General features: G+C 64.8%; 1 protein-coding gene across 11 annotated transcripts in view; it reads left to right on the top strand.

The window, feature by feature from the left end:
• The window catches only part of ARAP1 (ArfGAP with RhoGAP domain, ankyrin repeat and PH domain 1), a 45,579-nt gene that overhangs the window by 6,361 nt on the left and 25,990 nt on the right, over positions 1-13,228 (top strand). For 2 of the 11 annotated variants that reach the window (XM_080376108.1, XM_080376107.1), the window contains exons 1-3: positions 450-757; positions 5,363-6,145; positions 12,744-12,892. In XM_080376108.1, the coding sequence (XP_080232234.1) occupies positions 5,442-6,145; positions 12,744-12,892 (853 nt within the window). In that variant the 5' untranslated portion in view covers positions 450-757; positions 5,363-5,441. Of the gene's footprint in view, positions 1-441; positions 758-5,362; positions 6,146-7,856; positions 8,095-12,743; positions 12,893-13,228 lie in introns of those variants that run through there. The other 9 variants (XR_013926143.1, XR_013926144.1, XR_013926145.1 and 6 more) reach the window with 9 other exon arrangements.

The following is a 13,228-nucleotide window of genomic DNA, read 5'->3' as shown; positions in this document are numbered from 1 at the left end:
GTAAAAATCACCTCGGTGCAAGGCTCGTTGCCCAATGTGGCCAGGACCGTGGTGGCTGGGTAGCCCCCTTCCCATCGATGTCCAACCTCATTCCCACAGGGCCCTCCCCGACCTGGCTCCGTGTCCTTGGTGCCCACCAGGATCCCCAGGGGTGAGGGCTCACTTCCCTCCCGGTGGGGTCCGCGGGGGTCCTGGGGTGGTGGGGATGTGGCAGCCACCTGGTGGCTCATCCCTTCTTTGCTGGTGGCCAAGGCTCAGCTTGTCCTGCTAGCCCCAGGACACCCCGTCCTTGGTGCCCCGGTCCCTGCTGCAGTGCCGGCCAGCCGTGCCGCGCCGCTTTCCGGGGACCACCCCCCCCGCCCCCAGTTTCTTCCTTCCTCTCTTGCCGAAGGCCCAGCCCTGTCACACCATCAGCCGGGGCTCACCCGGCACAGGGGTCCCGCTTCCTCCTCTCCCATGGTGGCTGTGGTGGGGGCTCCTCTAGCGTGCTGAGATACTACTGGTTTTACCGGGGCCGTGAAGCTCTTGCAGCACGGTGGTGAGCTGCGAGTGAGCAGTTATTGCAACACATCCCGCCGTGCGTGCGCCGGGCTCGTAACGCCCGTCTCGGCTCTTCGGCAAGTTCTCGATCACCAAGGAAGCATTTGAGGAAGTCCTTGGGCGGGCAGAGACCCCTCCGCAAGCCGCCGGGGAGCCGGGCATGGGCTGCGGGCATGCTGGCCACCTCGCCCCATCCACCTCCCGCAGCTGAGCTGAGGTACTGTGCTTTGCCCGCTTTGATTAGCTCTCCTTGATTAACGAGCCCAAGGGCCTGGGAAAGGGGAATGCTGGGGTGTAGGCAGGGTTTGCCTGCCCTGCCTGCTGGGCTGCCGGCACTGGAGGAGGAATTGGGATGGGAATTAGACTCATCAAGCTGGTGCTGCATGCCTGACGGGTTGCTGTGCTGGTTTTCCTCCAACTCGTGGCTGCTAGCTTGGGTGCCCTTGGAGGGACAGGCAGGGAGGAGCTGTTGGCTGACCGCGGTTTGGCTGGCTGGTGCTCGGGGATAGTGCTGCCATGAGCCCAGCTGTTGCCGGAGCCACTCGGTTCAGCTCTGCCACCAACGCGCTGACCGGCCCTGGTCAATCTGCTTGACTCCCCAGCACCTCGTTAGGTGTAATGATGATTTTAGCTGGGTGCCGTGGGGCTGCCAGTGTGCAGGAGGGCTGTGTGCAGTCACACCTGTGGTGGTCATGGCTTTGCCGGAGCCGGCGAAGGCAGCGTGCTTGGCTGCCGTCCTCAATCAGAGCCCACCATGCTGCCCATCACACATGCAGCTCTTCAGTCTGATGAGCCTGGCCCTCATTACTGCCGTGCACGCTCCTGCTGCCCTTAGAGCCACCTCCTCTGCTTTGTAGGATGGGAGCCCCACAGCCCCAACAGCAGGCGGTTGGGATGTGGTGGGCGGAGGATGGGCACATCCCTGCAGTACCGGGGGCTCGGGGTCTCCTGCCTGTGCCTGCTGTACCGTAGGGATGTGCCACGTAACCCCGGCACAGACCCTCAGGCAGGGAAGCTGCAGCCCCGGTGCTGGGGGAGCCTCAAACGGAGTGGCTGGTTTGTGTCGGTGTGTGCCAGGGCCACCTCTCCATGCTGGCAGTGCTACTTAGTGCTTCTGGGCGGCTGACACACGTGGGGCTGGGGTGCCAGGTGGGGCGAGAAGCGGGGGGCACAGCTGTTTTCTTGCTTGACTCTGCTTTGGAAAGGAAGCCTGGACACAGGGGGTCTCCCGGGGCTGGGGATGCTGGTGCAGGGAGATGGAAGCGACAGGGAGAGGGTCCCTTGGTGGCGGTGGAGCCCCAGGAGCTCAGTGTGATGCTCAGCTCTCCCAGGGCTTGCATGCAGGTGACCAGGGAAAAAGAGCATCCAAAACCCTCTACTAAGTTGAGGGCATCTGAGTGGGGCTGGTGAGGAAGGGGTGGCTGTGGGAACCCCCAGAAAAGCACTCAGTACCCCTCTCAGAGCAGAGGGGGTGGCTGAGCCCTTGGTCCAGACTATGGGGACAATGGGGGCCATCCCCAGACCCCCCTCGGTCCTCTGTCCCCAGCATGGGGACCCCGAGGGCAGTGTGGGCTTGGGATGGGGCTGGCGGGGTCTGTCCCTGGCCACTGCCAGCCTGTGGCATGTTTTGGCACCCCAGCTCACCCTCCCGGCTCGCGGGCAGCTGCCCATCGCTGGCCTGGTCCCGGGGGCGGTTTTCAGCCCTCGCCTGCCCCTCGTCACGCCACTCTTACAGCCTTTAAGTCTCTTACAAAACAGCCTCGGCCGAGTTGCCTAATCCCGGGGAGGAATGCGGTGGGTAAGCACAGCGAGGCTTTGGGAGCCGAAAGGGGCGGTGGGGGCCAGGGCTGGGGTGACCCCCCCGGTCCCCAGCAGCCAGCTGGGTTACGGCGGCTCTCCGGGTTGGTTTTGTTTCTGGAATTGCCTTGTCTCTTTTTGGACAGAGGTTAAATGATTAATGACTGGAGGAGGGAACCCAGCAAGGTCATCATGAATGATTTACTTGGCGAGGGCGAAGGGCTGGGGAGTGACGGTGAGCTGCCAGGCCAGCTCACCGGGGACCCAGTGGATCCCTCGGTGAAGCTTTGTCCCCGGTCCCCATTGAGCAGCAGTGAGTCTCCACGGCCACTCCAGAGCTTCGTTGGCACATGTGTGGTGCTGGGGCAGTGCCAGTGGCCCCTCGCAGTGGCACAGGGTTTGTCCCAACTGGGGGGGCATGGGAAGAGGTGCCCCACACCAGCGGCACAGCACAAACCCATCCGCTTCCCACCCACTGCCCAAGCCAAACTGGCGGTGCCACCGGTGCCACTGCTGCGCATGCCTCTCCTCCTGGCCAGGCTGCCCGCAGTGCAGGGGGGCTCATGTTGTGCCCACCCCCTGACATCCCAAATTCCTGGCTGCTGGAGGTGGGTTGGCTCCCCGCAGCTCTGATGGTCTCAGCACAGAGCTGAGGCTGCTGTCACCTGTGGCAATGGGTAATGCTCACAGTGACCCTTGCTGGGAGGGGTGACACGTGTGACCCCCCCACCGGTGCCACCGTGTTTCCCTTTGCTCCTCCACAGACCGTGCCTGGCCAGGGGGTGAGCCTGCCTGTGCAGGCAGCACCGGACATCCTGTGACTGCAATGTCACCCAGCGCCATCACTTGTCTATTTTTAATAATAGATGGGTTGGGGTTTTTTTTAGCTGTGGAGGTGGGAGAGGGGAAGGGCTGGTCTGCATGTGTGGGGTTTTTATGCTGTTTCAGGGATTTTTATGCTGCTGGTTAGGATTACTGGGACTAGTGAGAAGGTCCTGGGTGCTGCAGGTTTCCCAGGTGCAGCCAGCACAGAACTGCAGGGGTCAGCTGGCCCCAGGGTCCCCATTGCTCCTTCCTCAGCCGGAGATGGCCGTGTGGCTTTTGCAGCCTGAAGCAAAGCCAAACTGTGCCAGGAGGTGCCAGGGAAGAGGCACCGCAGCCAGACCCCTGCGGCAACGCCGGGATGCCTGTGTCTGGAGGCATGGGGGCTGCCGGCTGAGACCCACGGCGGGGACCCTACGGTGCCACGGGCGTCTGCTGAGCTGGGCTGTGCCCTGTTAGCACCGGGAAGAGGCTGAGCCCTTGCAGGCAGGCTCCGGGCCCGGAGCTGCCTGAGTCAGAGAAAATGTGACTCTGACGGGCAGATTTCATGGTCGGCCTATTTACAGCACCAGGAAATCCTCTGGCTCCTATTTAGCGGGTCTAAAAAAGCCTCTGGCAAACCAAAAATAAGATGTGTTCTGGGGTCACCGGCAGTGCCGCGAGGAGTGCAGCCCGTGCGCTGGCATAGCTGGGGTCTGCCTCCTGGCCCGGGCTCCTGTGCCCACCCAGACCGCTGGGCTGCTGGGGGGGGGGGGGGGGAGCTGTGGAAAGGTCGGGGGTCCCGTACCTGCTGCTCGGTGAGATAAGGGGGCTCATCCCTGCTGGTGGCTATGGTGTGGCACCGGTGCCCTGCTGCCCTCCCAGAGTCCGCCAAGACCTGGCACACCGAGTGAACCCCTGTGTCCCCCCTCCACCCAACCTCCAGGTGCCCCAAGGGTGCTTTGCCAGGTGGGTGCACTCCAGGGTGCTGTGCTGGAGCAACGCAGAGGGTTGCTGAGGACAGCTGGGGCTGCAAGGCCAGGCTGGGAGCCAGGGGTGATGCCATGGTGGGCACGTGGGCTGCGAGGAGGGGTTTGAGTTGGGGTCTCCAGCAGCAGCACCTTGTCACTGCTCAGACTGGGGACAGTGGGCAGCAAGGACCGTGTTTGCATGCAGTGATCAGGATCTGGCCCCTGTCCGAAAGCCCTGAGCTCACCCCCAAACCAGATTTAAGACCAACTGAGGACCAAGCAGGCTGCAAATCACTGCGAGTTTGCGATCGCTTTTGCTCTCTTGGGGCTTGAGGGGACAACATTTTGCGACCTGTGGGTTTGACTGGGCTGGGGACAGCCTGGGAGAGGGCCTGGGAGCTCCTCTCAGCATCCCATTGCCATGTGAAGAGGCTTTGTCTGGCACCGGTGAGGTGCTGCCTCCCAGACACATCTGTCTGTCCACGTCTCTCCGTCTCTCCGTCCTGGCTTGCTCAGGCAGAGGCTGGGAGCAGGGAGGGCAGGGGGCTCTCGGGGTGGGGGTGGGGGCTGCCTGCCCATCTGCAGCAGTTCTGCAGATATTGATGCGTCACCTCCGCTTCCCATCGATTAGACCATAATTGCCCCAGCATCCTCTGGCACTGCCACATGCACTCCTGCACAGGGTCGGATCCCGAGGCTGATATAAACAGGGGCTGGAACAGGGACCTGCATCTGGGGGAGCAGCCAGCAACTGCCCCCTGTCCCCAGAATCTGGCGTCACCCCCACCAGGTGTCTGGGACACCCCGCTGCCCCTCAGCACTGCCACCGCTATGTCCCAGTGGCTTCTGCTGCCTCCTCCTTGTTCTGGGGTCTGGCCGCGGGGGCTTCGTGGCCAGCGTGGGACCCCCCCCCGCCCTGTCCCTCACCCCACATATCACTCCCCATGCACGGCGTGATGCTGTGGCTGGGGAGTGCGCCAGGGCCGCGGCTCTGGCGAGCCTCGATGGGGATGGCATCTACACTTAGATGCCTAAACTGGGACCCTCCGGCATTCCTGGGTCCCTGCAGCCCCCCTCGGTTCAGGGGTCCAGGTGCCAGATCCTGCTGGGAGCACAGGGTGGTCAGAGGTGAGGAGCTGCTCTGAGAACCGGGCAGCTTCACTGGGAAACGTTTTGGGACCCTGGGCTGTGGCTGGTGCATGGTTTAGGACCAAGCCTGACCCCAGGCTCATCCCTGTTGTCTCCATCCCCAGGTCCTGATGCTGTCCTGAGCCTCGCCAGGCGCAGGGGATGCACTGAGCGGTTTGAGGTCTCTGCGGCTGGGGCCCTGCCATGGAGGAGGGGGAGTCTCTGCCGGTGGCCACCTGGCTGGCTGCCCTCCACCTGGACCAGTATGTGGAGAGCTTCCAGCAGAGCGAGCTGTGGACAGTGTGGGACTGTCGGGCGCTGACAGACGAGGCTCTCACCCACCTTGGCGTGGTGCTGCCTGGCCATCGCCGTCGCATTCTCCTGGGACTGCAGAAAGCCTTTGCTGAGGTGACCCCCCCAGCCGGGACCCCCCAGCCCCCCGCCAGGAAACCTGTGCCCATGAAACGCCACATCTTTCGCGTGAGCTCCGTGACGGTGCCAGGGCAGCTGGAGCAGCCGGAGCAGCCGGAGCAGCCAGAATCCCGGTGCCCGGCGGTGCCTGGTGGGTCCCCACTATTGGAGCCGGAGGGGGCTGTGAGCTTCGCCCAGCTGCCCCCACCCATCCCACCCAGGGTGGGTTGCCGCCCCCCCCTCAAATTCTCCCCTTCGCTAACGGGTGGCAGCCCCAAGCCCCCGCCCCCGTCCCCCAGCCACCCCCCAGCCCCGAAGGTGCCCTCGCCACCGCCAGCCCTCACCAAGAAGCCCCTGACCGAAAGCAGGGTGAGACCCCCCCTGCCACCGCTGCCAGCCAAGCGTCACCAGCTGGAAGCCAAATGCCAGTCTCTGCAGGCCCCCCCGCCGCCTGCCCGCCCGCCTGTGCTGCCCCCCAGAGCCATGTCCCACAGGAGGTAAGGGGGCTGCAGGGGGGCTGAGTCTGGGGGTGCTCTGAGGCAGTGGGGTCCCCCGGGGTGGGGAGGCTGCTGTGATGGGGGTGGGATCCTTGGGTGGGTGCATGTGGGGATGGCAGGGGTTGCCTGGGGGTACCTACATCCTCCCATCCCATTTTCTGGGGTCCTCCCCCAGCTCCAGCACATCTTCTAGGGGTACCCACACCCCGCTATCACCCCCAGCCGATTTCCTGGGGTCCCCCCACAGACCCAGCACACCTCCTGGGGATACCCCCAGGCTCCCCCAGCCCCAGCACATCTCCTTGGGGGTACCCCCAGCCCCCCCAGCCTCAGCAGTTCTCCTGGGGTTCCACCCCACCCAGCTCCAGAACATCCCCTGGGGGTACCTTCAGCCCCCAGCTCCAGCACATATTCTGGGGGTACCCCCAGTCCCCAGCACATCTCCTGGGGGGCCCCAGCAGGGTGGGGAGGTGACGGGAGGAGCTGTGGCTGCTGGTGTCCGGGCCAGCGGTGCCCTCTAGTGTCACGCTGTCCTGGTGGCGGGGTGTCACCCCCAGCGACACCCCAGCTTTGTCCCCATCCTCTTTCCGGGCGGGGGGCGGGGGGGGAGGCAGCGTGAGGGGGGGGCACATCCTGGCCGTAGGTTCCCTGGGTGCCAGGCGCTGCGGCGTCTCGATGCGGCTCCCGGGGGGAGGGCGATATATTTATTTTGTTGTTGGGTGGGTGCGGCCACCCGGTCACCCCAGCCTGGCTTGTGCTGGGCCCTGCGCGCCCCCCCCGCGGAGGCCCGGGGAGCCCATCACACGCCGTGGGATCGGGCAGCGAGCTGCCGGGGGGGGAGGGGCGGGGGGACCGGGAGCAGGTGGCTGCTGTGGCCGGATGACACGAGAGCAAGCTGGGGTTTGGTGAGAGCAGTGCTCGCAGTCCTCCCTTCACATCATGTGTGTCCCCCCTGTGCCCCCCCGCCCTCCGGCCGAGCCGCAGCACCTCCCTGTAAGCGCAGCGTTTGCTGTACCAAGGCCAGGCTGGTTTTGGTGCAGCTGCCAGAGCATCCCCCTCCCCCACACCGTGCCATGGATGCTGCACCCCAAAATCCTGCAGAGCCGAGGAGGAGGAGGGTTCTGGCAATCGGGGGGAGAACGGCGCCCCTGGGTGCAAGCATCTCCTGGGGTGAAGGGGGTGATGTGGTGGCTGCACCTGGGATGCTGAGTGGGGCTGCATGGCCTCCCTGGGGGGTGATGCTGCAGTTGCCCCCGGCCGTGCACCCCCCAGGATCCCACCAAGGATCATGCTGCTTGAGCTGGGGGGACCCCAGCTGGTCCCCGAGGGGAGGCAGAACCCCGCTCCCGGGGCAGGGGGGTGTTTTCCCCATCACTGCGCCACCTGGGGGGGGTGGTGCTGGATGTGACCCCCTGCCCCGAGGGGCATGGGATGGGAATGGGGGGGCTGGTGGATGTACCCCCCCGGCTGTCTGTCCTTCTGTCCCAGCTGCAGAACCCCTGTTCTTGCCTGGGTGAGGTGGGCAGAGGTGGCCCCCCCGACCCGTGCTTTGCCCCCCACCTGGCGCCGATGCAGCCAGGGAGCAGGAGCTGGGGAGGGGGCTCGGGCAGCTGGCGGGGCGGGGGGGGGCACCCATCCGCGGGGGCTCCGGGCTCCGGCTCACCGCTGAAGCCGTCCTTGTCCCAGCAGCCCCGGGGACTGTCCCCGTCGCTGCATTTCTGCACCGAGGTGGTCCTCAAAATCCCCCCCGAGCCACTCTTCACCCTGCCCCGGCACTGGACCGGTGCGGCCGTGCGGCGCCGCGGCCGGCTCAGGAAGTTTTGCTCGTGGGCGAGCCGGGGCAGGAAGTGCTCGGGGTGACGAGCTCCGCTCCCCGCCGGCATCACCTCGCCGGCCACCCCCCACGCTGCCGCATCCCACCCTGCCGGGGTCCCCGGCTGCCTGCCCAGGTAGGGCTGTCACCGCTGCCCCCGCGCTGGCTGCAACGCGTGTGCGGGACGCGGCGGACGGGGCTGCCGGGGGTTTTGCACGGGAAACGAGCGCTGCCCGCCGCGACGTGCGGGCCGGGCCTCCTCGCGCTCGGCCGGCTGCCGCCCGCCCCTGCCCGCGCCCGGGGCCGCCGGGTCCACCAGGGCTTGGGTCGGTGGCGCAGGGCTGTGGGTCACCAGCTGCGCTGGCACGGCACGGCACGGCATGGCACGGCACGGTGGCTTTGCTGGGGCAGAAGTGGCTGGCAGGCCAGCTGCCGGCGGCGCTGGCTTCCGCGGAGAGGAAAAGCTGTGGCATCACCACACTTTCCGTGTGCCACCACGGTGGGCGGCTGGGACCCCCCTGCGCCAGCGCACCCGGCCAGCGTCCCCTTCCACTGCTTCTCGCTTTGCTTGCTTTGTTTCCCTCTGCCTGGGGAGCCGTTCCGCCCCCACCCCCCGCTGGAGCTGAGCAGCCGGGCTGGCCGCCTCCTCCCAGCCGCGGTGGGTAGCTTGGGTTGGGGGGCCAGGGAGAGTGGGAGCTGCCTGGGCTCCCTCAGGAGCAGCTGGGCCAGGAGGCACCTTGCCAGAGGGTTCTGCAGATGCTGAAAGTTTGGGTGGCTCAAACAGCAGCTGGATCATGGTGTGAGCATCACTGGACCCCCGGGGCCTGTGGGCAGCAGCAGGGAGCAGGCGGCGCCCAGTCCCGGCGTGGCACCGGGGAGGCACTGCTCCCTCCTGCCCTGCTGGGCGAGCTCTGGGGCTGGGATTCACTGCCGGAGCTGCCCCGGGGGTTTCAGTGGTGGCACAGCCATGCCCACCAGCTGTGGGGTCTGCACATGTCCCCCTTGAGCCGCATGCCAGGGCCAGTGGACACCTGGCCTGGCTCAAGCTGGCGGTGATGTGCCCAGCGTTGGAGGGGACGGGGACGTATCCTCAGGGGGTGCTGGTGGCTGAGGGTCCATCAGGCCCCGCTGTGGCTCCCCAGGGCCTCTGTGGTGACACCACAGCTGAGCCCCCTGGCTGAGCCCCCCCGTCTGAGACCCACAGACTGTGCCGGAGCGGGGCTGCCCACGGGGCCCTCGCGCTCTCAGTGCACTGGTGCATGTGTGGCGTATACATTACACGTATAAATGATGCATAAATATACCTTAGAATACTTGTGACAGTACTGAGTGACTGCAGTGGCTGTATACAGCAGCTCTGTGTGTGTATATATAGGTTTCTATACCTTGCCACTACAGTAGATCTGTATGTGCCAGCACTTGATTACTGTTGTGGATCTGTACAGTAGGGTGTGGATAAATTGATGAATTACTCCAGTGCAGGTACATACTTGGTTCCTATAGAGATGTGTGCAGCAGGGAATGTATGGGCTGGTGCTTGGTTCCTGTACAGGATGTATATAGCAGGGGATGTCTAGGCTGGTGGTTGGTTCCTATGGAGGATGTGTATGGCAGGAGATGTATAGGCTGGTGCTTGGTTCCCATAGAGGATGTGTACAGCAGATGTATAGGCCGTGCTTCATTCCTATCGAGGATGTATATGGCAGGGTATAGCCCTGTGCTGGGGCTCGGTGAGGGGTGCGTGCACAGGCAGCGCGTTGGTTTGTGGCCGGAGCCTGGCCAGGGCCAGCGATGGAGGAGGTGCCGTGGTGCAGGAGAGCCAGCGCAGACAAGGGGTGCATTCAGGCGGGTGCAGGCAGGCGTGAGTCACCCCGTGGCGGCTGTTCGGTGCAGGCTCAGGCACCGGCCAGCCCCGATGCCGGCTCTGCGTGCCCAGTGGCACGTGCCAGTGAGCTCCAGGAGCCACCTGTGCTGTGGCTCCTTGGGTTCCCCTGGGGACCATGGGGTGTCCAGCCTCAGTGACTTCAGTCCCGCTGGCTGGGACTGGTGGAGCCCGCAGCCCCAGGGGAGTTGCTGCCCACCCCAAAACACCATCCCCTGCCCTGATGGTTGGGGACCTGCCCCAGGCTGCCTGTGGTTGGGGAGCATGGAGGTCCCTGGGCATGTGGAAGATGCTGCTGGGCTGCTCAGGGACCTAAAGCAGTGGGGTGATGCTTGCCCACATCTGTGGTGATGCTTGCCCATGTCTGGATGGTGCTTGCCCACGCTGGAGGTGATACTTGCTGCATCCAGGCTAACGCTGGAGCATCCCTGCCCGTGCAGGCAGCAAGCAGCCCCAGGCAGGGTGAGGGACCCGGCAGTGCCATCGGCCTCTGCCGTGGCACTGCCTGGCATTTCTGGGATGATGCCACCCCACCTGTATCCCCTTGCTTCCTGCTGCACCTCCGTGGTCCCCACAGAGCAGCCCCCCAAGCAGCTGGGCTGGGGTGTAGAAGGGCAGTGAGTGATGTCCAAGAAGGTGATGGCAAAAGGGTCCTTCTCTGTGTTTGGCCAGGGCTGAGCACAACCTGGTGAGCCCAGGGAGGTGGTGGTGGCCCTGGCAGAGGTTTGGCTTTGGGGTGCTGTTGCCTGTGGGACATCAGCCCCTGACCCCCCCCAGCTGTGTGGTTGCTGGTGTGGAGGGGGACAGCAGATAAGGCGCTGGTTGGCACTTCTGTAATGGCAGATATTGCACCAGCATGACCCTGCCCGGAGCGGGATTGGCATTGTTTGGGCACAGCTGCACAGTTTTTTTTGGGGGCGTGGGGAGTGATGTGGCACCCCCGCTACCCCACGTGGGGGGGGGCACATGAGGCCCGAGGATGTTCCACTAGCAGGGGATGACCTGGAGAGCGGGCAGAGCATCGGAGAGGGTGTTTTGGGGAACTGGGGTGTTATCTGCACCTGGGTGCTGCAGTTGCCCGTCCTGCCGGCCCAGAGCTGGGGGGGTGGGGTGGGCTGGGCAGCGCTGGGGCAGGGGCACAAACAAGTTTCCTCCCAAACACTCCTGAGATATCTCCAGAGAGGAGACAGAGTTTGTCCTTGGGCAGCATGCCATGCCTGCAGAGAACGGGACAGCCAGGTGCTCATCATCTCGTGGTTGGCCCTGGGGCTCGTGCTGCACGCCCCCTCGTCCCGGGGGTGGGGGAGCAAATGCCATCCTGGGTGCTAGTGTGGATACAGACCCCATGTGGGCTCTTGCTGGGGGCTCTGTGGCTTGTGCACTGTCACCCCCTCGTCCCTGGGTCCCTGCACCTGTGGGTGCCAGCCCCTGGCCCCAGCAGCCCCTTGCCTGGTGGTGCTGAGAGCGATGCTGCTGCCCTGGGCTGCAGGGACAGCTCGATGCCTGCCTCTCCTGCCCACGCTCCCCTGCCTGCACTCCCCTGCCCTCCCTGCCAGCATTCCCTAATGTATGGATGGTTGTGGTTGGTTCCCATGGAAATGGCTGCTGAGAAATGAGGTCAGCCTGACCCAGAGGAGAGCCAGCGCTTGTCCTCCCCTGCTCCATGCAGGCAGCCGAGGGAGAAGTTTCCTCTCGGCAGCTCGCCCTGAGCTCCGGGAAGGCTGTCGTGCACTAGCCGTGGGGCTGGGGGTCACCGGGGACAGGGACAGGGATGGCCGTCCCCAGGGCTGGCTGGGTGCTGGTGGCAGCCTTGGTGGTGCTGAGCTTTCTGCAGCGTGGCCGTGGGGCGATACTGTCAGCTGTGCCGGGGTTTGGTGCTCGGTGGGATTGGTCCTGCACCGGCTGCTCTGGCTGGGGTTGCAATGGGAGGTGGCAGGGTCAGGGATGGGGATGGTGGCTTCGGTGCCAGCGTGCATGTCCCCTGGGGTTTGCCCACCCGGCTGTGGGGCTGCGAGGGGTTCGGGGTGGGAGCGGGCTCTCCGCCTGCCTCCCCTGCCTTCCCCCTGGCCTCGGGGCTGGTCTATCAGGTGCCTCGTATTTTTAAACCCTGAAGAAACTTCCTTCTAATTTCCTGCCTTTCAAAATGCCATCGCTCCAGAGGTTTCCATTTATTGCCCATCTGCCTGCAATTGTCAGGAAGGCAGGAGCAGCCGAGCCTGGATGCCCAGGGATCTTCAGGCAGGAGAGCAGCCCCCCGGGGTCCCTCTCCTCCCTTGGCCAAGGTTTTGGGTCTGGGGGCATGGTGTGCTGCTCACTGACCCAGAAGAAGCCCCAAAGTCCATTTCCAGGGGGCTTCTTGCTGCCTCAGCAGCTGGCCTGCATCTCCCATGCCCACCCCACCGCTGGGACCCTGGTAGGATCCCTGGGACCCCCGGTCCCACTGGGGGACCCTGTGGCCAGCTGCAAACCAGCTGAGGAGGCGGCACCGCCGTTGTTTAGGTTAGAGGAGAAAAAACCCAACAACCTGATCCAGGATGTGGGCTTCAAGGCTGTAGGCGGCTTCTGGTGTCCTGGAGAGCCAGACAAGGAACCTGAGCCGTGGCAGCCGCGACGGGGAAGTGAGGCTGGAAGCCAGGAAATATTTTCAGGCTAGAAAAGCATTGGTATAACCAAAAGCAAGCTGAAGTCTTTGCCGTGGGAAGCTGTCAGGAATTGATCTGGGGGCTCGGCTCTGCTGGGGTTTGGGGTATTTGATCCCTTTGGGGGGGAGTAAAGCTGGTGCTGGGGGTCCTCTTGCACTCTGGGACCCCCTGCTGATGGCGGCGGGTGCATCGGGGTTTGGAAGGCAGGGCAGGGGAGGTCTGGGGCCACTGTAAGGCAGCACTTGCTCCTCTCTCCTGCAGCAGCCCTGCCAAAGAGGAGGTCCCCGTCCCTGACAGAGCAGCCAGTGTCCCCCCGTCCCCACCAGCCCTCCTTCCCCGCACGAAGCCACCGGCCCCGCTGCTGCCGGAGCTGCCCTCCAAGGCCAACCTCCCCTTCGTGCCGGAGTTCGGTGAGTATGAGGGGGGCTGAGCCTGAGCCTGTCCCAAATCTTCCCCAGGAGCGCTGTGCCATAGATCCCCCCTTCCTCCATCCCCTCCTTTGCCTTCTGGGCTGGGGATTTTCAGGGGGTACAAGATCTGGGCTGGGGGTTTGGATGCACCCTCTCTTGGGGGAGAGCAAAGGGTTTCACAGGCTCTGAAAGCAACCGCGCCAGTTCACAGAGGAAGGATAAACCCGGCGGAGTTGTTAAATGCATGTGCGTTCGGGTGTCCCTGAGCCGCCCCTGGAGGGGGCTGGAGGGTGCTGGGGGAGCACGGCAGGAGCAGGATGCAGCTCTCAGCTCTGG

The sequence above is a fragment of the Falco punctatus genome (genome assembly GCF_963210335.1).
Source record: "Falco punctatus genome assembly, chromosome: 2".
NCBI classification, from domain to species: Eukaryota; Metazoa; Chordata; class Aves; order Falconiformes; family Falconidae; genus Falco; species Falco punctatus.
This window is presented reverse-complemented; position numbering and strand designations above follow the sequence as displayed.